The sequence below is a fragment of the Martes martes genome, assembly GCF_963455335.1.
Source record: "Martes martes genome assembly, chromosome: 10".
In the NCBI taxonomy this organism is placed as follows: domain Eukaryota; kingdom Metazoa; phylum Chordata; class Mammalia; order Carnivora; family Mustelidae; genus Martes; species Martes martes.
The window spans coordinates 28,333,402-28,360,667 of record NC_137898.1 but is presented as its reverse complement, the minus strand read 5'-3'; the positions used below and the strand labels follow the sequence as shown (position 1 = coordinate 28,360,667).

At 42.3% G+C, this 27,266-nt stretch overlaps 1 protein-coding gene across 1 annotated transcript in view; it reads left to right on the top strand.

Moving 5' to 3' along the window:
- The window catches only part of TRIM44 (tripartite motif containing 44), a 107,346-nt gene that overhangs the window by 53,100 nt on the left and 26,980 nt on the right, over nucleotides 1–27,266 (top strand). The window contains exon 4 of the mRNA XM_080815967.1: nucleotides 5,963–5,982. Within this exon, the coding sequence (XP_080672093.1) occupies nucleotides 5,963–5,982 (20 nt within the window). The remainder of the gene's footprint in view (nucleotides 1–5,962; nucleotides 5,983–27,266) is intronic.

The following is a 27,266-nucleotide window of genomic DNA, read 5'->3' as shown; positions in this document are numbered from 1 at the left end:
CATTTAATGTTATTAATATGGTTAAATTCAGGTCAGCCATTTTATAATTTGTTCTCTGCTTGTCCTCCTATTTCTGTTCCTCTTGTCTTTTCCTGCCTTCTTTTAGACTTTTGAAACAGTTATTTGAATTCCATTTTAATATATTTTTTGGCCTTTTAGCTCTATTACTTTGTTCTTAATTCGTAACGGTTTCTATGTGGATTGTAACATATGTATTGTAATATATGTAACATATACAATATACATGTGAGTCCTTAAATTTTCTGTCTACTAAAAATTAATACAGTACCACTTCACATAAAATGTAGATACCTTGAGGGGCACCTGGGTGACTCAGTTGGTTAAGCATCTACCTTCAGCTCAGTTCATGATCTGAGAGTCCTGGGGTCGAGTCTCATGTCGGGCTCCCTGCTCAGCGGGGAGTCTGCTTTTCCCTTCACCCTACTTGTGCTCTCTCTCTCGCTTGCTCTCTCTCAAATAAATAAATAAAATCTTTAAAAAATTGTAGATACCTTGAAACTATATAGGCCAATTAACACTCTTTTTATTCCCTTTTATGTTATAGTTGTTAAGTAGAAAATCTACATATGCTATAAACACTGTAAGACAGTAATGATTTTAACCAATCATATGCTGCTAAGGAAGTTAAGGAAAGTATAATCATAATTTTATATCTGTATAATTATATAGTTTTTAAGCAAGTTTGTGATAATAGTTGCATAACTATAAATTTAAAATCACTGAATATACACTGAAAATAGGTAATTTTATGGTATTATAAATTTTTCCTCAGTAAAGCTGTTAAAAACAAAAATTGTAAATAGTCCACCTGCTCAAGTGCTATTTGCCTTTGATTTATGAAAATCATTTTAAAACCAGTCCATTAACAGTGTTTATTTTAAGAAATCTTTGGTACAGATGAATTTGATTACGCTAAGTAGAATCACAGAGCTTCTGGTTGAAGAAGTCCAGAGATTGCAAGATTTCCTGGTCACATTTCTTTTTAAAAATGTGTTTTTAATAAATCTTTTTGGGTCCTCTTAGAGAATATAGCGTAGAGGAGGAGTTTCAATACCATTCCCACAGGCCTAATGAGATGTGGTCTTTTTCCTCCTCAATAACTAAAGTTATTTCCTTCTTACTTGTTTTGGAATGTTAAAAACTTATAGACAGAGCAGAAAGCAAACACAATAAATTGATTCGGGTATTTTTTTCTTCTTTTTTCTTTTTAGTCTATGTGTTTTGTTCTTTTCCCAACTTTTTTGAGATAAAATAGGCATATATGTAAGTTCAAGGTGTACAGTGTGATGATTTTGTTATACACATACACTGCAAAATGATTATCACAGTATGCTTAGTTAGTATCTTCATCCCCTCATGCTATTTTTTTCTTAACATTATATTTTAAATTTTCTTCATATTACCAGAAATTGTCCAGAAACATGTTTGAATCCCGAATCAATGGTGCAAACTTAACTTTTACATTATTTTAAGTTATTTCCAACTTCCTTACTGCCATTTATTACATTATAGTTCATGCCTTTGTTTATAAATCATATGTAATTACTAAGTCAAAAGTATGGATGTTTCTTAGTCTCTTGTACATATTTGTAAACTGTCCACAGAACGGTTACATCAGTGTACATTTTCATCACCAGTTTTGACAGTCTCTCATTTTTTGCCTGAATTTTATAACTTCTTTGCCAAAGTCAGTATTAAAAAATGGTGTCTTTATTTTTATTTGCATGTTATGATACTTCCATCTTTTGTCTAGTTTTGAGAGAAAAGTACTGAACTACATGAGATAATTTTTAGGAAAAGTTCAAATGAGCAAATCATTAAAAATGATACGTGCAGGAATGTCTGGGTGGCTCAGTTGTTAAGTGTCTGCCTTCGACTCAGGTCATGATCCCAGGGTCCTGGGATCGAGCCCTGTATCGGGCTCCTTGCCAGCAGAGAGCCCGCTTCTTCTCCTACTCTCCCTGCTTGTATTCCCTCTCTTGCTGTCTCTCTCTGTCAAATAAGTAAATAAATAAATAAATAAATGTCTTTTAAAAATGATATGTGCATACCCTAAACATATATTTTAAACTTGAGATACACATCTGTATATTTCTTTGATTTTTGACTCATGGCCTTTGAGAATATGGGTTTGCTGCTTGGAGTGGAATGTTATTTTTCTGGCATAAACTGCATCCCTACTGCACTGTTTATAAGGTCCAGTTTCAGCATAACATTCGAAGCAAGCTGAATGTGGAATCCTATACTTTCATACTTTATTTTTTCTAATATTTTGCATGTGTCTCACCTGCATCAAAGTTGACAGTAGTTTTTAAGTAACTCATCTTTATTGAATGCTTTGGAAGCATTCAGCTTAGTTTGCATGTAACCCGTGGTTCCCTCTTGCATTCACATTTTGTTATTTAGTAAAATGTGTTGTCATAATTACAAGCTCAACTGATTTAAACAGCCTTAGGAGCAAATTATTTGGTTGTGGGTGAACAGACATTTCCACTGGTGGAAGTAGAAACAAGGTGGCAAGGTACTAGAATGTAGCCTGCCAGCCAAGAGCATTGAGGATAATTGATGGAGGAATTTGGGAACATTGCTTAACCTGAGAAGTCATTTAAATAGAAGCTGGTGTTCAGCAAATAGAAGCTGGTGTTTAGCAAACTTTCAGTTTTAATATTCTCTGAAACCAAGATCCACTTGTAATGGGGGTAGAAATTAATCTTAAGTCCTACTTATATCTTGCCTCCCCTCCTTTCCATTTTTGAATAATTATTAATTATGGGCCTTGTGCTGTGTAAGGTGCAGTGAATAAAGAGATTAATGTTACACAGTTTCTCTTCTCAAGGGATTGAAATCCAAAGAGGGAGACGCTGTATGGTTTTCTACTCTAAGTACCAACCCAGTAGTATGATTGTGGAGGACAGAGTAGGATTACTCCACTCAGTCTGTCAGTGAGAAAAAATTTCCAAGTGAGGCTTGATCTTCAAGAATAGATAGGAATCAAATAAATAAATAAAAATCTTAAAAAAAAAAAGGTGGGGGGTGCCTGGGTGTCTCAGTTGGTTGAGTGGGTGCCTTCAGCTTGGGTCATGATCCTAGGGTCCTAGGATCGAGTCCCACGTCGGGCTCTCTCCTCAGTGGAGAGCCTGTTTCTCCCTCTTTATCTGCCTGCTGCTCAGCCCACTTGTGTTCCCTCTCTCTCTGTCCAATGAATAAACAAAAATCTTAAAAAAAAAAAAAAAAGAATGGATAGGAGTTAGTGTAGGCTTTCAGAGTAGGAGGGAATAGCATGCACACCTTTTACAAGGAAGAGCAATCTTCTGAGTGTCTGATGACCTATTCAGAATTGCCGTGTGTGTGTGTGTGTGTGTGTGTGTGTGTGTGTGTGTGTGTGTTTCTTTCATTCGTTTATTCATTCCTTCACCAGTGAAACTCTCACCCTAGTCTTCCCCCATGCTTTGTGATAGTGCTATTGCTTCTGAACAGCCACGTATCTATCAGCTGCCGAAATGGATGCATGTGAAGCAGTCTTGTATCCCATCTTCTCTGTCCTTCCTCGCTCTCCCTAGAGATGTTTACTCTCCCTAGAGATGTTTAATTCAGGGAAAGTACAATAATGAGCACCATTTGTTGAACACTTACAGTATACCAGACATTTGCTTAGTGTTTTACATATTTTCTCATTTATTTTAATCTATATTGCCACCCTATAAGGTAGGAATTAGGATCTCCATGTGGAGATCAGGAAACAACCTTTGAAAAGTTCAGGCAAATGTCAAAAGCTTTACTGTTGGGATTGATGAACGTAAATATGAAGCCATGTTTCGGTAAGTCAGAGAGTTCATCTCTTAACCACTGTGCCAAGACACACAGTTGTGAGGACTCACTCTAAATCACAGGAGAAAGTTTGGGTACTTTTTTCCATAAGATTCTCCTAGACAATTATGTTTGAGTATCCAAAGATAATTGAAAACTTGTGTTGAGGTTTAATTAAGTCACTGATAGTTACATAACTCATATTAAATTTAAATTATATGAATTTTTTCTTGCTAGATTATAGTTCCCATAAGACATCCACTCGATCAAAATGCAAAGAAAGCTCCCAGCATCCCTCTACCCTCCTTCCACTACTCGCCCCGCTTCTCTCTCATTAGAGTGTGGATGTTTAACACCCTGACCAGTACTGCAAATCCTGATTGGTCTAGTAAATGCCCTCCTGATCCAACGTCCAGTGTATAATCTGACTTAAATCACCTTTCTGGCTATAGCTGTCCTTATAGGCTTGGGGCCTGGCAATCTCCCTTTACCTCAACCACACTACCAGTCCTCCAACCCACAGCACTGCCGTCTCTGCCACAACCCCTATCCAAGACACACAGACACATCCCCATTCTCTAGTATCATCAAACTCAAAATTCCTTTAATATACCTTTTTTTTTTTTCAATTGCTGTGCATTTGCTCTTGCTAGTCCGGTGCCCTTCCCACTCATCTTCTGTTGCCATCTGGGGACCTGCTTATCCCTCAGGTTCCAATGTAAGTATCGCCTTCTCTGTGAAGTGCTCTCTTCCTCCTTCTCCAGAAGCAACTGTGTTTATCAATTTCCTTCTGACTTTCAAACATTCTGTTTATGTCTTTGGTAGAGCCTTTAACATAATTCATTTTTTATCTCTTTCTGTGTTTCTCCTGCTCCTGAATGGGAGTTCCTAGATTAGGTCATTATCCTTTACCCTTACTGTTCACCTGTAGTAGCTTATGATACTGAATTGTTATAGATAGTGAAACTAAGCTCTATTAAGTGCATCCTGTGTCTTAGGCACTGTGCTAGATGTTTGTATGTATTAATTCATTTAATCCTCCTTTCATCCTTTGATACAGGGGCTGTTATTAGCCCCATTTTACAAAGTAGGAAGTGAAAGTTAAATGAGGCAAAAAAAACGTGACCAGGGTAACACAGCATGTGAGTTGATGGAGTCAAGATTTGAACCTAGAGTGTCTGACTCTGGAGTTCATTCTTTATCCCGATAAGAACAATCAAATCGATTAAGTGCCCTGGGGAATTATCAACAACTAGGAGTTATGTTCTCTACTGAGACCAACCCTGAAAGGCTAAAAAGAAGGGATGTAAAATACCCCATCACCAAATGAAGGAGTGAGGTCCCTTGGAAAGGGCTTCAGAATCCTTTGAAAAATTGTGTGTGATCACAAGAAGGGAGTGAAAGGACTCTGGTCTGGTCACTGGTGAAGTTAGGTTCAGAGCACGCAGTACATGCACAGATAGCCTGCACACATTGTTTTTGTAGACAGTGAATGAGAAAAAGCGAAAAACCAGTGTTGGGCAGAAGGATGTTGGAGATCATCAAATGTCAGAGCTCTCCTTTTATAAAGGAGAAAACCAAGGTTCAGATTAATTAATTAACTTGCCCAAGGGCACATAGATAATAAATAATAGAGCTTGGACTAGAATCCCAATTTTCTGAGTCCCAGTTCAGTGCCCTTTTTACCACAGTGTGCCCTATATTTGAGTTGCTGTGTTCATGTTTGGAGAGAAAAAATGCTAGACCAAGGCAGAAGTGAGTCTTTGAAGGAAACAGCTTGATGCTTTTGGAGCTGGTCAGCTTTTGCCTAAGACCTACAGCTATTTTGGGCTCTCAGTTTGCTCAGAACTAAATGCTGCCAGCCACACAAATAAAAAGGCAAGTCTATTATTTAGGCCTCCTAGGTCTGTGCATTCACTTATCTGCTTGCAAGGGCAAATTATCAGTTGATCTCTGCTGGGCATTTCAAGCATAGGATTATATTAGCCCTTGTCTTAGCCCTTGGACATCTGCTGGTTTGTCTCTGTTAAAGTAAATGCGCAAGCCTTGCTTTCAGCTTGCGAGAAAAGAAAGAAATCTAAATCTGTCTGTACCACCGTTGATTTCTAATGCTGTTTCTTTCTGCTTCTTTCAGGGTGACGAGGAAGGACCCAGGTAAGATCACATTATTGCTGCTTGTCTGTTCTCAGAATTGAAGTAGAGTGACGTTTGTGGCCTTTTAATGCCCCATGAAATATGGACAACCAAAGAACAGCACAGAAGAGGGATCAGCATCTTGAGCCAGGACTTTGAAAATCTTATTTTCTAAGATTCCCATCTCCCTCCCCATCTGTGCCATTTCCTGCCTGTAACTTTCAGATAAAGGTGGACTGTAAAGTGTGTAATGACAGTAGCTTCAGAATACCTTGTTACAAAGAGTAGGCACTATATTTGAATGGTAATTAGGCTATCAGGTGGACTGCCTAGATAAACTTTTGCATTGTTCTTTCTTGATTGGAATTGGATTGCTTTTTTTAATGGGCTTTAGATCCAATATTCTTTGTTTCTGAGTATAACAACTTTGCGACTGACTGGAGACACTGATACTGTGAATCCTAGGTCATTGGTAATATGTTTCCTAACTTAGTTTAGGGGAAAAAAAGATGCTCCTTTCTGCTTCTGTATCACCACACAAAATCTGGAAGTGTGTTTCATTATTGCCTCAGCCTTGCAGTAAACCTAGAGTTTGGTTTCCTTACCTTTGCTGTCACGCTGCTCAGTGAGAACAGGCTCTAGAACATGCTGCAGCTTTGCCATCCCCATAGCCCAGGGGTATTTGTACAAGTACAAAGTAGAATAAAACGTCCAGGTGGGTCCTGTGTCACACAGAGTCAAGGACTGTTTAGGTTGGAAGGTGTCGGAGAGTTCATTTAGGCCGCTGCTATTCAAGCTTTAGTTTTAACAGAAGTGCCCTCCCCCCACCTTTTTTTTTTTCAAACGAGCTTTAAGTAGAACTCCAATATGCAAAGTTTTTCTCTGGCTATAGTTTGGGGCCAGATACATTGGTGAACCTTCTCTCTTCGATACAGTAAATTTTATTGAATTTATTCAATAAATTCTGCAGAATGGTGTTCTGCAGAAACCTAGGGTTCCAGAGAACTAAGTTTGAAAATCACTTATCTAGTTCAAATTTCTCATTGAAAGAAGGTACATGAATTGTCCAAAGTTATCTTACTGGAACCAAAATTCAGTTCTCCTTTGGTTTTACTTATAAACCAACAAAGTTTCTTCTTTTTTCCTTCTCCGTCCCCACATCCTCTGCCGGTTTCTTAGTGCCAAACATTATCCCACATCTGCATCTCCTGGTGCTTCTCTACCTTGGGAACTGTGGTTCTTAGCCTAGATCTATCTCCTGTCTACTGTGGCTAAAGCCGCAGGCACCCTGCATTAGAACCGCAAAGCCTCAGGAAATTTCTCCAAACTCACCATTCTCAGAACAGACTCCCTCTGAGTTGCAGTTCATTTCTTTCCTCCCTCTCTCCTTCCCTCCACTCCCTCCCTTTCTTTTCTTATGACCTACTATGCGTCAAGCACTGTGTTACTCACTGGGTATATAGTAATAACTAAGACAGACATTGTTCCTGTCCCTGTGGGAGAAACAAGCATATCACCAGGCCCTTATGCTCTGGGACAGGTGCAATGACTAAGGAAGTTTAGGCTGCTTTAGGAAGGCTCCCAAGTCAGTCTTGGAGGATAAGGGAAGGCTTACCAGAAAAGGTCATATATAAACAGGGATCTGAAAGATGAGAAGGCAGGCAAAGGAGGAGCATGGGTAGTGTTGTTCTGCGTAGTGAACAACCTGTGCAAAAGTTCTAGACGAGAGTTGAGGAAGAAAACAGAATCTAGAACATTTAGGGACTTACAGGCCTTCTAAGGTATTTGACCTCTGTCTTGAGGCAATGGGAAAGCATGAAAGCATTGTAAACTGGAATTAACTGGAGTAGATATGCATTTTAGAAGTCTCCCCTGCCTTAACTGGAGTAAATTTGCATTTTAGAAGTCTCCCCTGCCTGCCTTAATTGGAAGTAGATCAATCTACACCAGAGTGTGGGAGACTAATTAAACTAAAGTAGTGATGATGGGAGCCTAAATCCACATCTTTTCTAGTTCTTGACCAGGTTTTTACTGTTTTGCACAAACCTTTGGTTTCGACAGACTCTAAATTATCTCCTTGGCACTCTATCTCTCCACTCTCTAAACTAGCTCTAGCTCCTTCATATCCAGGCCTGGCGGAGCCCTAGACCTTCTTCTTCCCCAGAAAGAGCATTCACACAAGACCACTGTAATGCAGACATCTTAGCAGATATAATGTGGCTTGGAGGAACCTGACTGGGATGAACACAGCCATTTGTCTTCATGGTTACATGTCAGAGTCACATTGGGTAGAAGAATACAGGGACCTTATGAAGAGATTAGCTTGCTTTAAGGATACTATTTAGTGTAAGATGCTGGTTTTAGAGTTTAGTTGCAGATACCTTCATGTGATTTTGACACGGCAGTCGTGAAGCATAGTTTCTTTACTAGCAACCAAGATATCAAGCTGTCTCCTTCGAGCTAGGCTATCATGGATGTCAGCAGGGAATCTCTTGGACTGGGCATTGATAGAACCTTCTTTTGGTACAATGAAAGACCCCTTTTTTGGTATAATGAGCCCTTTGGTACAATAAAGAGCATGTTCTAATTTGACAGAAAGAAGAAAACAGAGTCAAATTTTCTTTCTAAACTTTAAATTTATATTTGTTGGTTCCATTCGGTTTGTGTTGAACTGCCATGTGGCTCAGTTAATTCCAATTAACACTTCAGGGCAGATTGCCTTTGATCTGAAATTCTCTCATTTATGTTATACGTTTTACCATCTCAATAAGCCAAATAGAGTTTTGTTCCAGAGGCTTCTGTATTGCTGACAGTACTGAATGAGAGTTTGATGTGTAAGGGAGATAGAAGGGAAGTGTGGGTGTGCCTGCGCAGGGGATGGAAGAGTGAATCGGGAGACTCTGTGTCCAGGTCTTTCAGATTAGTAGTGTCTATGTCTCCCTTGTGCCTTGTGTCTATGTCTCCTAGTGCCATGTCTCCCTTGCTGGCATTCTTTCCATTCAGCCACTTGTCCCCCATCTGTCCGGAAGTCCAGGGAGCCTGGGTTCCAGCCACTCCACAGGAAGGAAGGAAAGAACAAAGGGAAATAAATCCCTGTGCTATGGATGCATATTTCTCTGTAGCAGAACTTGTGTCCTCCCTTCCTACCATCCTTCCTGCCTTCTTTCTTCCTCTTGGTTCTGACTCCCCAACCATTTGACCGAAGCATCCCAATATTGTGCTGTTCATCATGTCTGTTCCTGTCCCTGAAATTTATTGTGTAGTTGCCCTGCTAATTAATAACAATAATCAGAGCTATCATTTATTGAAGGTTTACTGTGTACAGTGTTTTATATCTCTTCTCATTTAATCCTCATGTAAAGCTTATGATATAGTCTTTATCCCACTTGTAAAATGAGAAAATTAGTGCTCAGAAAGATGAACTTGCCCTAGATCCCAGAGCCAGTAAGTAGCAGAGCTAGGAGTTGAATTTCCTCTGGCTTCAGGATTCATGCTCTCCACCACTGTTTGGACTATCTGCCTTTACCTGCCCTCATCCGATGGCGCATTTCTCTCCCTGATCCGGAAGGAAAGCCAGGAGGATTCACACATAACTCCTCAGAGAATTGCTTTGCTTTTATTCCTCTAACCTGGTGGGAGGTCTTACTTGCTTTGACATTGAATTGCTAGGGCCTCTGTTTTCTGCAAGGTACAGCTCCTCTCCTTAGCCTCTGTCACTATAAAGGGTTAGTTCTTCATCTCACCATCACACAGTGCTGTTTCAGGGTCAGCAGCAAAAGGAGTACTTTCAGACTCCCTGGGGAGTGGACAGCCAAGCCTTCCTTTGACCCTGCAGAATTCCCTGCCTGTTGCCCCTGTGTTTGGTGGTTTACTCTTCAAATCCATGCTATAGTTACATAGACGGTAGGGCTTCTTGGAGGGCATGGATGAACAGAAATCCTCATGTGTAGAACATGGATATTAACCACCATGGAGTCATCTTTTAAGAGGGTGTCTTTGAAGCCCAGAGTGATTTTTTTTTTCAAGCAAAAAAAAAAAAAAAAAAAGGCAATTTACACTTTTGGCAGCAATTTTCTGTCTTCTCTGTGCTATTATGGGAGATCTTGTGTTCACTCCCTCACAGATTGGCTCCTCAACTCCTGCTGAGCCTGCTGAGAAATAATACATATTCGAAGAGAGGGGGTGGTGTAGGATCTGCTGCCTCAAAGCTGTTTTGTAGTGGGAGGAAGTCAGAGAGGGAAGGACCCTGAAACTCTTGTGCTCAGAGGAAAAAGGAGCAAGATCAATATTAAATCTTGATTTGCTATTGAGATTTTCTGTGCCTTTTTTTTTTTTTTAACTTAGAGGAAGATGGCTTTTTAATAGTAACAACCATATTTGGGACTTCTGTAGAATTTTTTTACCTTCAGAGCTGGCTTTTATTCAGGCAGAAAGCTCCTGCTGAGATCAGTGTGAATCTGACCCATGCTGAGTCTGTGATCAAACAGGCCCTGAGTTCTGAAGGAGTAGGAGCTCAAGGAGAGTGAACAGACCTACCTTCTATTCCTGGTCTGCCTGAGACTGACTGTGTGACCTTGGGCTAGTCATTCAACCTCATTGCCTCTTTGTAAGCTGTTTTTATTTCCCTGTGAACACTAGGCTTTCTTTACCCTGCTCCCCACCCAGTTTTTTTGGGCTAACATTGTGTGAAGGAATAGTCTTAGATCACTCATGGAGTGGAAGGAATCTGCCTGTGATTCTGTAATTTAGTAGATTTTTAAAAAATCTTCTCAATTTTGTTTCTTTAAAAGTTTTCTTGGGGCTGTACATTAGGTACTCTCTCCCCCCAACACACCAAATAATAACCATGTGTTCTTAGATACCACATTTCTCTTCTTGACAACTTAGTTTGGAAACATAAAAGGAACTAAGTCAATGATACACTTAGGCTTCTTTTGTCCTCTGATTGCAAATTCCTGGTGTGGTTTTTGCATTGTCTTCATTTCAGAAGTCCTAGCTAGAAGCCAAAGAACATGGCTCTGATACTTGTGGCATGGAATGGAGATGTCAGGGCTGTTTATTATGCAGAAGTGGGATTCCAGCATCTAAGTTGGCCTTCAGCATACAGAATCTCCTGATCACATTTCCCTGTTTCAGAACCTGGACTGACTTTGTTTATCCCTGCTGATGTCAGTTGTTTATCCTCTTCTCATCTAGACAAGGGATAAGACTATGTTATGCATTGTTACCTATCTACCATAAAAGCAAGCGTCCTTTGCTAAAGTAGTTGCTTTTCAGAAATTTACCTGTGATAGTCACTTTATTTTGTGCATTTTGGTATATAACCAGAGAATCTGTTTGCCCCTGGAAAATTCCACCAAGGTGCCTCTAGTTTGTGTCCATCTGTCTCACACTAGAGATGCTAGCTAGGAGCAGCCTGTTTTCCAACATCTGCCTGCCTTCTCTGGCTTTGTAATGCTAAAAAGGAAAGGAGAAGAGAAGGCCCAGTAGAAGGGGCCTGAATATCACTTTGCATGCTGTGGTTTTCCTTGAAACATTTGCATATGTTACCTCATTTATTTCTCTTATCAGCCCTAATAGGTGCTTAATACGTTACCTAGAGTTGCAGAGTGGTTATATATGCAGGAGGTGGCACAGCAAATAAATGGTAGAATGAGTTTTCAAACTCACTTCTCTGACTCAGTCATGTGGCCTCTTAATTGTGAGAGTGCTCTGGAATGAGTACTTCGGAGGTGGAGTAGGGTACAACGTCCTGGTGTGGTGGACCCTGAAGAGCGGAGAGGAGGAGGCTTTTCCGGTTGGAAGCGGTAGGAAGGGCACCCAAGCAGAGGGACCAGCGTGCCTAAAAGCTCAGAGGAAGAACGCCTGTGCTGTGTGGGGAATGGTGAGCCCCTTCGTGCCTGTGCTGTGGCAGGAGAGGAGAATGAAAGATGGCTGAGTCCACCTTGAGGAGGGTCTCGCGTGCTATGCTGAGGTGCCAGAAGGTTTGTACTACCCCTTTGTCCTTTCTTCAGAGGAAGCAGAGAGAATCCTCAGTCTTACTGGTCTCTTGCTGTAGTCACATCTTGTGATTTGTTGTGGGTGAATTGTTTGCTTTCTTTGTGCCTCAGTTTCCCCATCAAAATAGCACATCCTGTTACACTTAACGGACAAATATGCTGTGAAGCATTGAAAGTGTTCTCCTTTGGGTTTCTTTTTTTAGATGGAAAAACAAGCAACTGAGTTAAAGCAGCTGAAGAGGGATACTGTTTGTTTGATTTGTATCTTATACCCCTATTTTGACAGCTCCTGCCTCCCTCAAATTTAAAATCAGGTTTGGCAAGTAGTTATCTAGTTCCTTCCAAATTAATAGAGAAAAGGAATCCTAAAGCCTCAACATTTTCCAAATAGATTTAAGACCAAAGGTATTTTTTAAAAGCTAGTTTAAGAATTAAATCAATGTTACAGTTGTCCCGGAATTAGATCTGGAGCTGAAGAGTCTAGCTGGAGCTGAGTTCTCTTCTTCCTTGTTTGTCTTCGTAGCCATTCTGGACTGGCTAAAGTCCTAAATTCCTAAACAATCAGTTTTAGGTAGTCATAAAACTCCAGTCTGTGTTTTAAGAATAACTAAATTTGATGTCATTGCTTATGCTGCCTCAACTGTGGCAGCCACAGTGAAATTGTTGTTAGTGGTATCTTTGTCATTTTAGGAGAAACCTGCTGGTCTCTAGCATCTTCTCACTTCCTCCCAGTGAGCGGCAGGCAAGAGGTCAATAATTGCATTTTCCCAACAGCTTCCAAGGGTCCTTGCCTTTTTTTGTAGCTCCATGTGGCTGAACTGCTTTCGCCTGTATACCGAGAAACCCATAGCAGGCATCTGTAACAGATGCTGGGAGCAGAAGCTGGTGTGTTTCTGTATTTTGTCTTGTTTGTTTGTTTTCTCTTTTAAAGATGATGTGAAGTTTAGAGTCAACTAGTGTAGGTTTCTTTAAAACTAGAACTCCAGGATGGTAGCTTAAAAACATTAAGGGATATGGCTGAAAGCTGAGATAAAACTTGGGGAGCCTACACAGTGAGATCTTTGCCAAGGACCAGTATTCATGTATGTGCCTGTGCTTGTTTGGACCTAGGACCTAACTATGAGTAGTTGTACATTCATCAAAGAAATACTTTCTTATCCACGGGCATGGGGTTCAGGGAAGAAAAGCACTTTCTTATGTAAATGCCTCATCCTCCACCCCCCCAGCACCACTACCAATTGCTCCCCATAGATTGCAGTGTGGTTGTAAAACGGAAAAGCATTTTGTTTCCTTGGTGAGTACATGTCTCCTTCCCCTCTGGTTCCATCAATTCTATTTAAAGGAAAGTGAGATTGAGCACGAGGAACACAGCCCAGAGAAGGAGGAGCTGCGAGAGTTGTGGTGAAGGTCGGGAGAGAAACATCTCTCAGCTGTTCCTGGCTGCTCGGCACTTCTTGGTCTAGAGGCGATGGGGCCATGTGCTGTCGCACCCCAGACCGCAGGGGCTGCCCCTGAGACCGGGACCGCTGACGGCTGACTGTGCTGCTGCCTTTGCCCTGACTTTACAGCGGCTCAGATGATGGTGCTGCCTGTTTATAGGAGCTAGACCTACATAGAGTCCTCAGAGCTTCAAAACCACTCCATGAGCTATAGTTATTCTATTCTTCTTTTTACAGATAAGGAAATTCACATTACAAGAGGTTATATGATTAAGCCATGGTCACACAGTCAGAAAGCGAGTCCACCAGGATTAGAACCCAGATCTCTCAGGCTTAAAATTCTGTGCGTTCAACCACTGCACTATACTGCCTTTCTCAGGAGATGCAAGATTCGTATCTTCCAACATCTTGGCTAGGAGTAAGTGACAAGCCAACAAGGATGTGGCATTTTTATCAGGAATTCTTTTCATTTTCTTTGTTGAATGGCAAAAAGCAATTTGCCTGAGACAGAAGTTGAGATGGAGCTTGCCAGGAAAACGCCTGAGGTGGAACGAACCAGAACTTCTCTCCCCAGACAGGTAAACATGAGTTTACTCCCTGGCTTTTGTGGAGCCAGTAGCTGCCATCGCCTCTTCTAAAAGAGCCACTGTTCACCCAGTGGCAGGTGCAGGCCAACTGTTGTCATGGCAACAGCAGGAGAGGCGAGCATGTTTAATTCCAGAACTGATAATTAACTGGGGGGTGGGGTGGGGGCAGGGAGAGAAATGGGGGGATAATTGTTTCAGGAGGGAAAACTTAGCAATTACCGGCAAGCTGCATAGTTGAAAAGGCCAGGCACAGATGCTCCAGCCCAGCGTGGCCCCTAGAATTCAGCACTCACCCCCTCTGGTTGGGAATTTTTGATAAACTGAAAGGAAGGGTCAAGTCCCCAGCCAACCAAGACTCTTAAAGGAACCAGATGAGGAAAGAAGAATGTTACACCGAAGTGCAGGAGGATCAGAGGAATGACTGCCCTAAACGGTGTCACCCAGCCAGGAGCAATCCAGAAATGCTGTCTAAGCTCTGCGGGAAGAGTTCATGCTGGGGAGAAAGCAAGCCTGTTTGGAGCTTCTGCTTCTGTGGGTGGAGTGAGGGAGACTGGCTTATTAGAGAGTGAGAAGGACTACTCGTAGGACGGAGCGCTTTTTGAGGCACTTGATTGTTGTGGCTGATAGTCTGTAAGCCCTCAGACACTGTAATACTGGAAGTAAGCTAGGGATGCCTGGGTGGCTCAGTCAGTTAAGCATCTGCCTTCAGGTCAGGTCATGATCCCAGGGTCCTGGGATCGAGTCCCATGTCGGGCTCCCTGCTCAGTGAGGAGCCTGCTTCTCTCTCTGCCTGCTGTTCCCCTTGCTTGTGCTCTCTCTCTCTTTCTCCCCCTGACAAATAAATAAATCTTTTAAAAAAAGAAAGTAAACTAAGTGTTCCACATGGATTATCCATCTCATTTAATCCTTTCAGCAGCCTAATACGAAGGTATTTATTATTCTCATATCTGACTTTGATATATTCAGTGCCTTGCTCAGGGTCACAGAGCTAATAAGTCACTGTACTGAATCCTATTGTCCTATTGATTTCTGTTTATAAAATAAAACCTATTTTACTTTATAGGGAAGTCATGATCCCAATCTAGAATAAAATCAGACTTGAGTAGATATAAACAATTTACAGTAAGAAGGAAAATAATATTTTTTCTAGTGGAGGTAAGGTAAGCTGCAATGTAAAAATTACTGAATGAGGTATATTGGAGAATATCCTGTCATGTGTCTGAGATCTAACACACTCTTAGCTCATAGGTTAACCCTGTGCCTCTAGTGCTGATCAGGTGACTAAGAATGAATTATGGTTCCTTTGTAACTTGTTCTGTGGCTCAGGGTGGGTTAAGGCTTGGAAGAGGAGGTGACTTGGGGGCATTGCATGCAAGTAGGCAGGCTTGGAACTCCTCTAATGAAAAATATTTTTTAAGTTTATTTTTTTAAGTCATCTCTACACCCAACGTGGGACTCAAACTCATAGCCCCAAGATCAAGAGTTGCATGTTTTTCTGACTGAGCCAGACAGGTGCCCCTAATGATGTATTTAAGCAGATTTCCATGTTTGTGTATTTTTCTTTCCTTTTTTTTTTTTTTTAAGATTTTATTTACTTATTTGACAGAAAGACAGAGAGAGAGGGAACACAAGTAGGGGTAGTGGGAACCTAAGCAAGGGGAAAACAGGCTTCCTGCTGAGCAAGGAGCCCGATATGGGTCTTGATCCCAGGACCCTGGGATCTTGACCTGAGTCAAAGGCAGATGCTTTACAACTGAGCCACCCAGGCGCCCCTTTTGTATTTTTCATTAGGGAAAAAATGTCATAGACATAAGACTTCCCTTATTCTTGTGTGTGTGTGTGTGTGTGAGAGAGAGAGAGAGAGAGAAAGATGAGGGTGGGTGGAGAGGGAAAGAGAGGGTCAGGGAGAAAGAGAGAGAGTAACTGAGTGACTGGGTGACTGGCTGGCTCAGTCAGTGGAGCATATGACTCTTGGTCTCAGGGTTGTGAGTTTGAACCCAACGTTGGGTATAGAGATTAAATAACAACTACAACAAAAGTGAGGAGAAGAGAAACAGCATCTGTCCAGCAGTATCTACAGAGCACCTTCTCCGTTCCAGGTTTTGTCTTTGATGCTAGGAATACAGTTTTCTTTCTTCTTTTTCTCCTCCTTTGTCGTCGTCGTCTTCTTCTTCTTCTTCTTCTTCTTCTTCTTCTTCTTCTTCTTCTTCTTCTTCTTTTAAGATTCTATTTATTCATTTGACAGAGAGCACAAGCAGAGGGAGTGGCAGGCAGAGGAAGAGGGAGAAGCAGGCTTCCCACTGAGCAGAGAGCCCAACCTGGGGCTCAATCCCAGGACCCTGGGATCATGACCTGAACCCAAAGGCAGATACTTAACCGACTGAGCCACCCAGGTGTACCAGGAATAGTTTTCAACAAAATATTCAAGGTTCATGTCCTCAAAGAGGTTATATCCTAGAGTCTCAAGTAAGGACTGAGAAATGTAAGTTGGTGTATAATTTAAAAACACATTTTAAAGAAACCCATTGGTTTCCCTCTTAAAACCAATTATAGGAAATAAAACTTGCCTGGTCCTTCTGGCTGGAAGGAAAATATGCATAAGGTAGAATAAAAGAGAAGTATAGGTTGATAATCACTACTTAAAACTATGAGTCCCCTCAATTTTCCAGAGGTTTAACAAACTCTAGTAAGTTGATGTTGCCTTTGCAAGTGAAACAATTAATATCAAAACTTGGGAGTTCGATTGACACAATAATTATGCTGGAAAATGTAATTTTGTCTGCATAATAGAGGTGGGATTATTTCAAGGAGATCTCATTAATGTGCTGTTCATCAACAAAGAGCAGTGTAACCTTTCTCTTATTAGATTAATACAGGGTCATGATGCAAAAGGCTGTTGGAATAATTCTCAGTCTTTTGTTCTAAGAAAATAAATTAAGCACTGTCTAGAAGTCTGGATATGGAAATTGAAATCATTGAAGACAGAAAAACAGTGTGGCCAGTCTTACTGAAATCAACATAACCTTCTTTCCTTTCTGGAAGTTTCATCCCTTTATCCATTTATTTAACAGATTTTACCGAGTAACCAGGCAGTGCTAGCTATTGGAGCCATAGTGGAAGTCAAAACCCAAAACAGTCCTTGTTTACACATAGTGATTGGTTTCTCCTCCACATTTCAGGGGCATACATCTGTTCTGTCTACTCAACTCTCTGCAAGCTTGAAGAATCAGCAACCTACTTTAAAAAAATGCATGTCCCATGTGGTTATAAATGGAAATCCTCCATTGTGAGGCTTCCCGCACTGTATTAGACTGAACACTAATTATTTGAATTGTTGAGTTACCCTTCTAAACTAGGGTTCCATTGTCCAGTAAGTGTGGCACATGCTGTTGGTTGACCCGCCTCTTGGACTTCCACAAGTACCGTGGTATAATGGAGAGTTTGAGAAGCCTTCTGATAATGAGTCCTGTCTCTTTGTTTAGCCCAGCATTCCCAAACTTATTGCTTGTAAGACTCTTTAAACTCCTGTCACATAAGTATACTCTAGTAGCAGTGTTCCTCAACTGGAGGAATGTACTCATTCTCCACTATATGTTGAGACCTGCTGCTAAAAATTTGCCACCCAGAAAGAGGGTCTAAGAGATGTAAGGCAATATATTAGGAGTCCACATCTTTCAGGCTGAAATCTCCCCCTCATTGTACTTCAAATAACTGGGACTTTTGAACTATTATTATTGATATAATTTATTTCCAGTACAGTTGGAAGTGGAGTTATCAGGGGTACAAACAATTGAAGCTGATAAACAGTCCTGAGGAAAGCCTAGAAAGGGCCACTGGGATATATTTTTTAATTGACATGGGGAAAAAAGAACAACTTGGATGTCCATAATTTCATTAAAAGTAAGATATCCATCATAAATAGGTTTTTTGTTCTTTTCATCTTAATGTAGCTCCTTTCACTTTTTAACAGAATGTTGTGGTACCAATGTATACCAAGCACCCAGCACATTGCCTAGTATGGAGCAGACCCTTAAATATTGATTGAATGAAGGAAGGAAGGAATGAATCAGACAATGACAAGGAGTATTACTAAATACAAAACAATGCAGAGCAAGGTCATTTTTGGTTTATTTGTACACTGACATAGTGTATAAAAGTAGGTCTATCCTTTTTTCACATGATAGTGCCTCTTACATTCAGTAGCAATCATGTGCTTATCACAGGTTTGGAGGAACTAAGAATATATATAAGAGTATTTTGCCAACTGTTAAGTGCTGCATCCAAGGGTAGTTGCGGTTTTTTTCACTAATGATTATGGAAGTGCTCAGCATTCTATTTCAGAAATTTTCTTGATATGACCAAGCAGTAATGCCAAATGGATTATACACCAGGATCACAGTATTTTTATTTAGAGGCTGAGAGGGGCACCTGGGTGGCTCAGTTGTTTAAGCGTCTGACTCAGGTCATGATCTCAGGGTTGTGAGATTGAACCCCGTGTCAGGCTCCATGCTCAGCACAGAGTCTGCATGGGACTTTCTCTCCCTCTACCCCGCTCATATTCTCTCTCACTGTCTCTCAAAATAAATAAACAAATCCTTAAAGAAAAATAAAGGCCAAGAGAGGAAGGCAGAGAAACCAAGATGTCAGGCCTTCAGTAGAACTCTCTGTCCCTCAGTTTCCTCATCAGTCATCTAGGGGCAGTGGCGCCCACTTTGTATTAAGGACCAAGTGAGATAATATATGTGAATGGTAGTATGCAAGAAATGGAAATGATGCTCTGTGCCCTTCAGAAGTATAAAGCACCAAATAAGTGAAACAGGATTGAATGATATGAAGTCTTTTTATAATGGTATTTGTTAAAAACATAATTGTATTCCAACTTGAGGTTCATTTATTCATTTAAATAAGTAAAAAAAAATGTTTTAAGATGAATGAATGAACATTTACCAACAGTAATGAAGGAAACAAGAAGATTGACCTTGATTTAGCACCTTACAACTTATCAGGTGCACATAGAAATCTTATTTCCTTATTCTAGTAAGACTGAGAGGGGGTTTTGCTATCCTCCTATTACATAATTAGCAGACTGGATGAGAGTAAGTGACGTGTCTATGGTCTCCCAGCTAGAGCTGGAAGTGGTGAGAGTTAGCCCCATTTGAAGTAAGGCCTTCTTGCTTACGTTCTCTACGTTTGTCCTCACAGCTACTTTGGTTCAGAACATAACTCTTGTTCTCTCCTCCCTCTCTAACATGCTTCTGCACTTGACTTCACCTTCTCAGTAAATGGTTTTATCATGTCTCAGTATCAGTATTCAATATCTCTTTCTTCACATTCCATGTCCAGTTAATCAGCAAGTCCTGACAGATCTGCCCCCTAATATACATCAAATCCAAGGACTTTTCACCACCACTCGCCCACCATACTGGTCCAATCATATACTTACTCCCCTAGAATCTTCCTGCTTTCCCCCATCACCACCCTTTTTCACTCTCCGTCCTCCCCACATTGCGTTCTTCACATAGATCCTAGAGTGATCTTTTAGGATACAAAGATCATATAACTTACACATTCAGATTGCTCCAGTATGAGTGCTGTCATGTCTGGAATTTGCTTCAGAGTAACCTGAGGGAAAGGGAGCTTGTAAAGTACAAGATATGGCTCCCACTTGCCTCTCCCTCCCCACATACCTGCCGCTCACCCCATTGGTCACTTTAGCTGCACTGCATTCTTACTCTTCTTTAAACAGGCGCGCTGTTCCTTCTGACTCAGGGCCTCCATGCTCGTGTTCCCTTCTGCCCCCATGTTCATCCCCAGATCGTCATACATAGCCTGCTCTCTCACCTTACATAGGCCTTTGCCAAAACACTACCTCTTTAGATCTCTGTTCCTTGCCCTGTTTTGATTTTCTGCATACACTTTGATTTTTACTACATGAAAATATATTATGTATTTAACATAGTATTTTCTTTCTTCCTCGCTAGAAAATAAGTGTCATGAGGGTAAAAGCTTTGCTTTTTTCACCACTATATTTTTCACCACTATATTCTCAGGAACATCATAGGCCCACAGTGCATTTCTTGAATGAACAAATAGCTCTGCAAAATCCATTTTCTGAGTTGTGGAGGGAACCCTGGTTTGGAATAGAGTCACTTGAGAGCCTTCTGAGTTTGTCACCTTTTCAGGTTGTTTACCTTCAGCTGTTATTTGTGGGTCTGCTTTTGTTATCCACAAAACTGCACGGAGTGAGGATAAGAAGGTCATAGGATTCAGGGTGGGAGGAGTGGGTGGAGAAGAAAGGAACAGATGTGTATGCACTCTTTGAAAAGACATGGAAGAGAAAGCTTGTGTGTGACTTTGAGAGCCTGAGCTGCTCAAGGGCAGCACTGGTAGGGGACTTACATGAATCCTTTTCTTCGGTGCTGCTCTGGAGCTCTGTACCCATAAGGCTTGCCAGAGACTCTTCTGGCAATGTTAACATCCTTAAGCCTAGGCCCTTTCATTCATCCTCAAACTCTGGCCTAAAGAACACTTTGCCCAAGCTAGAAGGTTCCCAAATGACTATCAAAATAATGCTTATGCATCATACTTTTTGCTTAGACTCAACTGCTAGAGTATTTAGGGGCGGTTCACTTAACCCTAATGATGGGAAAGTCTTCTCTTGATTATGTTCAGTCTTGTTTTGTTTCTCTGAACACGCCCGTGTTTAAATGAATGAGTGACCCTGTCATTTCTCCAACCAGATCTAACCTTAATGCTCTTTGGAATGGGCAAGCCTCCTCCTCTGTAGTTAACAAATTGACTGAAAGGAACTGACCCTCCTGTTTTAAACACTGTTTGTCGACACCGCCGGCAGTTAGGACTACTTTCAGAGACTCGTTCTCTGCTGTCTTTCTGCCCCTGGCCAGTCAGCCTTTATGTGGTCTTAGTAGTTCCAACATCCTTCTCCCATACCTCGTCAAAGGGGCCGTCTTGCTTCCCATCTGACCCACATAAGCACTCGTCATTCTGAACCATTTCTTCTCAGTAGAAGCTGACCGGTAAGGCAGTGAAATCTCCAGTTGCTACAAGTTGTGTTGACAGTTGTAGCATGAGTCCTGTGGCAATGAAGGTACTTTCCAAGTAAAATAGTTGTTCACACAAAAGAAGGACAGGGGATGGTTTGTTGGTGAAGAGAAAGGACTGGACTATCCTAAGAGCCTAACCTGTTGCTACTAGCACCTTCAGGTTGAGGGGAAGCAGTATAGGTGGTGGTGGGGGAACCATTACCTCCTTCCGGAGCAGGTTCTGGAGCCAGCGTGATGGCGGAGACCAACGGTAACCCCAAGAGTTGTTTCTGTGGAGGCGGCCATCTCTCTGACGTGTGAAGCTGAGAGAATCATGCCTTCCTGCTTCCATGGTCCTTTCGTTCTTTCTGAACTGAATCAAATTGAAGTAAAGAGCACAGGGAAGAGTCAGCCTCCCTGCAGGCCCCGCAGACACACCACCATTCTGACTCCAGTGCCGTGCTCCGGCCCAGTGTCCCTGCCGCCCCATCTGCAGCGGCTTCTCTGGCTTCCCTCTAGTGCTCTGCTGTTTCAGAGACTTAGCTGTCTGTCTGCTTTCTAACGTGTACCACTCCTACCTTTCCTTCAGGCTCCAGCTCTGCTCCCTCTTCTTCCATGAATCCTTCTTTGAGCCTCTCTCTGGTTTTTATGGTTCATCTGTGGACTTAGCACTTTCTTCCCTGTTTTGTAATGAGGTACGTGCTCTGTCACGCCAACAGCCTATGAGCTCCGGAAGGGCAGCGTCTGTGCTTGATTTTTCTTTCTCTCAAACACACATAGCAGGACCGTTAACACTGCTTGCTAATGACATACACGAGCAGTATTTTGCCATGGTTCCAGACTTGGGAAATGCCTGCTGACCAGGACTCAGGAGCCCTTGACCATTCCTTAGATAATAATGCTCATGACCATAATAGCTGACACTGGTCGAAGGCTTACTGTGTGCCAGGCACTGTCCTAAGGGTGTTATATGTCATGATTTCATTTAATTCTTACAATAGCCCCTTAAGGGTAGAGACTGTTACCATCCCTGTTTTCCAGATGAGGAAAATAAATACGGGAAGACTGAATAATGTGCCCAAGGTCACACAGCCAGTAAGTGGCAGAGAGCTAGGGTTTGAACCAGAGCCATCTGGAGAGCCAGCTCTTTCTACTGCCTTCTCAAATCTCCATTGTAGGCTTGTACTGAAATAAATACATTAATAAATAAAAAAAATTTTAATATTTAATAAATAAAATTTAGTAAATGAAATTTCTTTTTTTTTTAATATTTTATTTATTTATTTGACAGACAAAGATCACAGGTAGGCAGAGAGGCAGGCAGAGAGAGAGGGAGGAAGCAGGCTCCCCGCTGAGCAGAGAGCCCGATGTGGGGCTCGATCCCAGGACCCTAGGATCATGACCTGAGCCGAAGGCAGAGGCCTTAACCCACCCAGGTGCCACCCAGGTGCCCCGTAAATGAAATTTCTCCCATGAACATCTGCTCTAATGCGGAGTTTTAACCTAATTGTTGGAGGCTAGTTTCTTGGCTGTTTTCACTTAAAGGTGCACATTTGCCCTGTCTGCTGTGCTTGGGCCTTCTGAGAAGGGCAGGATTACGGCAGGGAGAGCTTTGGAAGGGAGTAAATTGTGCTCTCAGGACTGTGGTAGGCTAGCTGCTGGACAGATTTGGGCAGTGCTCTTTTCTGTCCTTGGCCAGTAACCGGCTGCAGAGGTGCCCTCTGACTGTGGCTGCCCATTCGCTTCAGACCTGTGTGCACGTGCCTGAGGATACTAGAGAACAGCGGCCCATCCGAGCCAGCCTCAGTGCAAGCTGCTGTCTGGAAAAGCTGGGGCAAAGTCAGATGTATCATCACAAGATATTTCCCAAGATGAACAGACTTTTTGTTCTGACTCCTGCTTTTCCAGCTGAGGCCTGGCTGTGTCCTCTTTCTTCTCTTAAAACACTCTTTCTTGAAGGCATTTCTCTTCCTTCCTGCCTTTGAGTGATAGGACTGACATCTGGGAAGAAGGAAGTGATCCCCTCTGTCAAAGGGTATATCTCCATCAGATTTGCAAGTTGTTTAAAATAAGATGTTGCCGCTGGAGCTCTGAGTCAAGGTGTGGAGTGTGCAAGCCAGACTTCTGGCTCCCAGGGGACTGGAGATAAGAAGGTGAGCTCTTGCCCTGAATCAGCTATCATCAGTCAATAAACAAGTCTTTTCCTGAGCCTTACCCAGGTGACTAGGCTTGTGATAGGATGCCAGTTGCTTAGAACCAAGAGGAAATGGTGGGCGATAGTCAAGATTATAATAGATGAAGACATAAGACAACAGTGATATAATACATCATTAGAAAGCCGAATGTATGTTTTAAACTCTCATAATTTTAAGAGTTCTCAGAATCAGTGTGATGCACAGGTTAAAAAGAATGTGAGCTTTGGGATCAGAGGTTCTGGGTCTGAATTCCAGCTTTATCATCCAGTGGCTCTAGAACTTTAGTCCTACTACTTAAACTCCCTAGGCCTTGGTTTTCTCATCTGCAAGATGGAGACGCTGGTGGTGCCTAAAGTAGGTTACTGTGAAGATTCATGAGATGATGTATTTACTCTTTAACAAAAATGATCTGTGGAGAGCCTTTGTGCAAGGCAGTGTTGTGAGTGCATAGGGTATGCACATGCACACACAACAGGCATTTCCACCATGGATTAGCTTTAGCTCTGCTCCCTTCTCCATTCTGAGACCAAGGCTAAGGAGCAACTCCTGTGTGAAACATGCCAGCAAAGGGAAACGAGCAATGGCGAAACCGTCCACCCCCTCCCAGTAGAGCAGGGGATGGCTACTGGGGCAGTGTGTGAAGTGATTTCAGATGGAGAGGAGAATCTTGGCTCAAACAGCATTGCAGTGATTCAGGTGAAAGATCTTGAAGTTCTAGGCCTGGGTAAGAACAGGAGCACTGGGGAGAAGAGAATAGTTGGGGACTGCATGGGCTAGGCCAGGGAGATGGAGAGGAGGGAGTGAATGGGTGTATTGGAGGAATAAAGGAGAAAGCTGGAGCTAAATCAGGAGTTCTGGCTTCCACGCCCAGTGCGGCCACTGCTTCCGTATGTGCACTTGGACAAGTCACTGAGCCTCGCTGGGCTTCAATTTGAACATTTATAAAACAAGAGGCCTAAGTCTGATGTGGCCCCTTAGGTTCCTTTCAGCTCTATTCCTCTATGGCTCTAAGACTCCAGAGTCTTTGTCTCAGGAGACCACGGTCTGTGAGGAGCTGTGCTGTTGGGACGAAAGGTTGGTTTGGAGAGGAAGATGTGATAACTCCGTTTTACATTCATCTCAGCCCACTGGATTATGTGCCTTTCCACTGTGCCTCTGCTCATAGCCTTCCCTTCTCCCGGGCTTTGTTATGAATCCAAAACAGGAGATAGAATTTATTTTTCATGTCCAAAGCGGGATCCGTGGACACACAGGGCCTTGAGGTCATGGGACTTACGGAGCCTTGTGCACAGTGTTTCTCCAGCATCTGTGGTATGCTGGCATCTTTATATGCTTCTTCCAGCGTATCTCACATTATGATAACCTCTTCACAGTGTCAGCCTAGGAGTCTCCTCAAGGAGAAGACTTATTTTCTCCTACCCCCATATATCCTCAGAATAAGAAACTTCTGACAACTCTTCCTCTCAAGGGCACACTTCTGCCTCTCTTAGCCTTTACTTGCCCCCTCCCTTGGGAAGAGGAAACTTGTCTGATTGGTGAGAGTCTGGCGGTCATTTGGCTTTTCTCTGTTGTGCAGGGATAATATGTTAACAGTCACTGCATTGCAAAGACAACATGGGCATATCTTTCTCTCTTCTTTTTGCTTTCTTGGGTCACTTGGTTCAGGCAGGATGGCCGGTCCTTGCTCTTCTGCTCTCCTCTGCAGTAAGCAGATTAGGAAGGAATTGCCTCGGATGGACCCAGATAGGTCTTTGTTCCAACTTCTCCAGCAGTGACAAGATGAGTAAGTTAAGTCACTCCTCCCCTGGGATTCCAAAAACGTTGACAGAGTGGCTGGAGTGGCAGGAGGTGCCCCGTGTTGCCTCAGGCACTGTCCTTCTGGTCAGCACTGCATTTAATTGAGTCTCCATTAACAGAAGTAGCACCTTGATGGCCGTTTAGCTCCTTAAGTCTTTGCTCTGCTTGTTTGAAATGAGAATACGGTGATAAGTGACACCATGACCTTCAACAGAACACTTCTGGCATAACATTGCAGTTGTTCATGACTTTCTAGCCCCCGTCCTCGGCTTTTCCAGGGGCCAAGTGCAGCTGTGAAAGAGGAGACTGTTCCTCACTATGCATCATAGGAAGTAGTTTATTTACAAAGCTGAGTTCCCATCAGCCAGTGTCTGCTTGACCTGGAAGCTGTGTTTCTAGGAAACGTAGTCTAGCTCTGGGTCTGGCATTTTAACCACTTTACCCAGAATGCTGGGTGTGGTGCTTTTTTCATGTGGTCATTTCAGTTAAATGGCTCCTTTGACTTTTCAGTATTGACTTTATTGTGCAGTCTAAGCTCACCAAAGATGAGAGTTGTACCAAATGAGTTTGAGGTTTTTAACCGCTTTCCTCTCTCCACCACCAGGCAGTGTTTTGAAATATACTTTTAAACTGGCAGATATTTAAATCCTGATGTGATATTGGCACTTTGGTTTTAACTGTAGGCTTTGTTTAAAGTTACAGGCTCACTCACTTGAAATGGTTAAACCAATTTGTATGCGTAGTTGTGACCTCAGTTGATTTGTTACAGAAAAAGTTTAAATCCTGATTGTTGTCTGCAGGAATCCTCCCGTGAGGCACAGCTAGTGGGCCTTGGTTACTCCGCATGTGTACCAGACATGGTGCGAGGCACAGTGGAATAAAGGACCAGGCATGGACCTCCTTGCAAGGCACTCACTTGTCCAGTTGAGATATGGAACTCGTGAGCAGAGAATTACACTGTACGAGTATGAGAACCATGTGGGAAAATGGGATAAGTGCTATGGGAGGCAGAGTAAAAAGTAACTAGTTCTAGCAAGTTGAGAAAGTGTCACAGGTGATAACCCATTCAAACCAACTACCTGCTCAGAGCTCCGCAGCTGGAAATGGATTGGGGAAGGTAGAGAATGGACATCACAATAGTAAGCTCTGTTCATTACAAGGGGATTTGGAGCTACGGTTCGTTCACAAGGGGAAACTGTATGCTCTATCACTAGTTAAGTCCTTGGTCGGCATTGTGCTTTCTTTATTCAGTATGAAGAGAGCTTTGCCAGCATTCATTCTTCTGGTTCTAAAAAGAGCGTGAGCATAATAGAAATAAGTTTGGCCTATACTGAGGCCTTACTTGGGGGCCTGTTCAACTTGGAAATTTCATTTGTTCATTCGTTTGTTCATTTATTTGTTCTCTCCCTCTCTGCAATCTAAAAGAAAGAGAGTTTCTCTTTAACAATCTCCTAGTCTTTCAACTGTTCTGTGTTGTAACTACGTCTTCCTATTAGAGACTGTTGGTGAGGAGCAGAAACCCACCCACACTAGTTCAGACCCACAGTGGGGCATGGAAAGGGCATTTCACAGAACCCAATTCAAGGAGGTATTTCTGTGCCTGGTGGAGACAGGCTGGGAACTGGTTAAGACTCTTGGGCTCCATTCTTTGTCTTTCTGTCCTTCCTGCTTCTCTTTCCCTGTGACAGAGCAGCCTGCTATGTTTACTTCTGTCCCTCATCTTCCCTTGTAATTCTGGCATGCCCCGGCACCACTCTGGGTCCAGCTGTATAGCAGTTTTCTGATGCAGGATTCAATATCGCCTCGTTACAGTCTCAAGAGAAAACCCAGCTAATTCACATCTAGTAATTAGCTGCCTTTGAGTTACATGGTCATACCTCACGCAGACCGCACCAGTAACAAAGGGTACATTGGGGTGGACGAGGAGATGTGTGGTTTGTAGGGCTTCTCTCCAGGGAGGGGGCAGGGCAGCAGAGTAAATTGGGAAAGGGAAGCAAAACTGAATGAAATTCTGCTCTGCTACCCTAGAGGCAAACTATACATAATCTAAGATGACAATTTAGTCTTTCTTAACACAGTTTTTGATAATTGGACAAAGGAATACCCCTAAGTGCCTACATCTAGTGTCCGTTACAGACAAGTTCCATTTCTCATACAGTTAACATTTCACAGATAATCAGAATAGTGATGGCTCAACCAACATGTGGCTCCTCATAGCACTCTATTCTCATTTGCTGTGACCAGG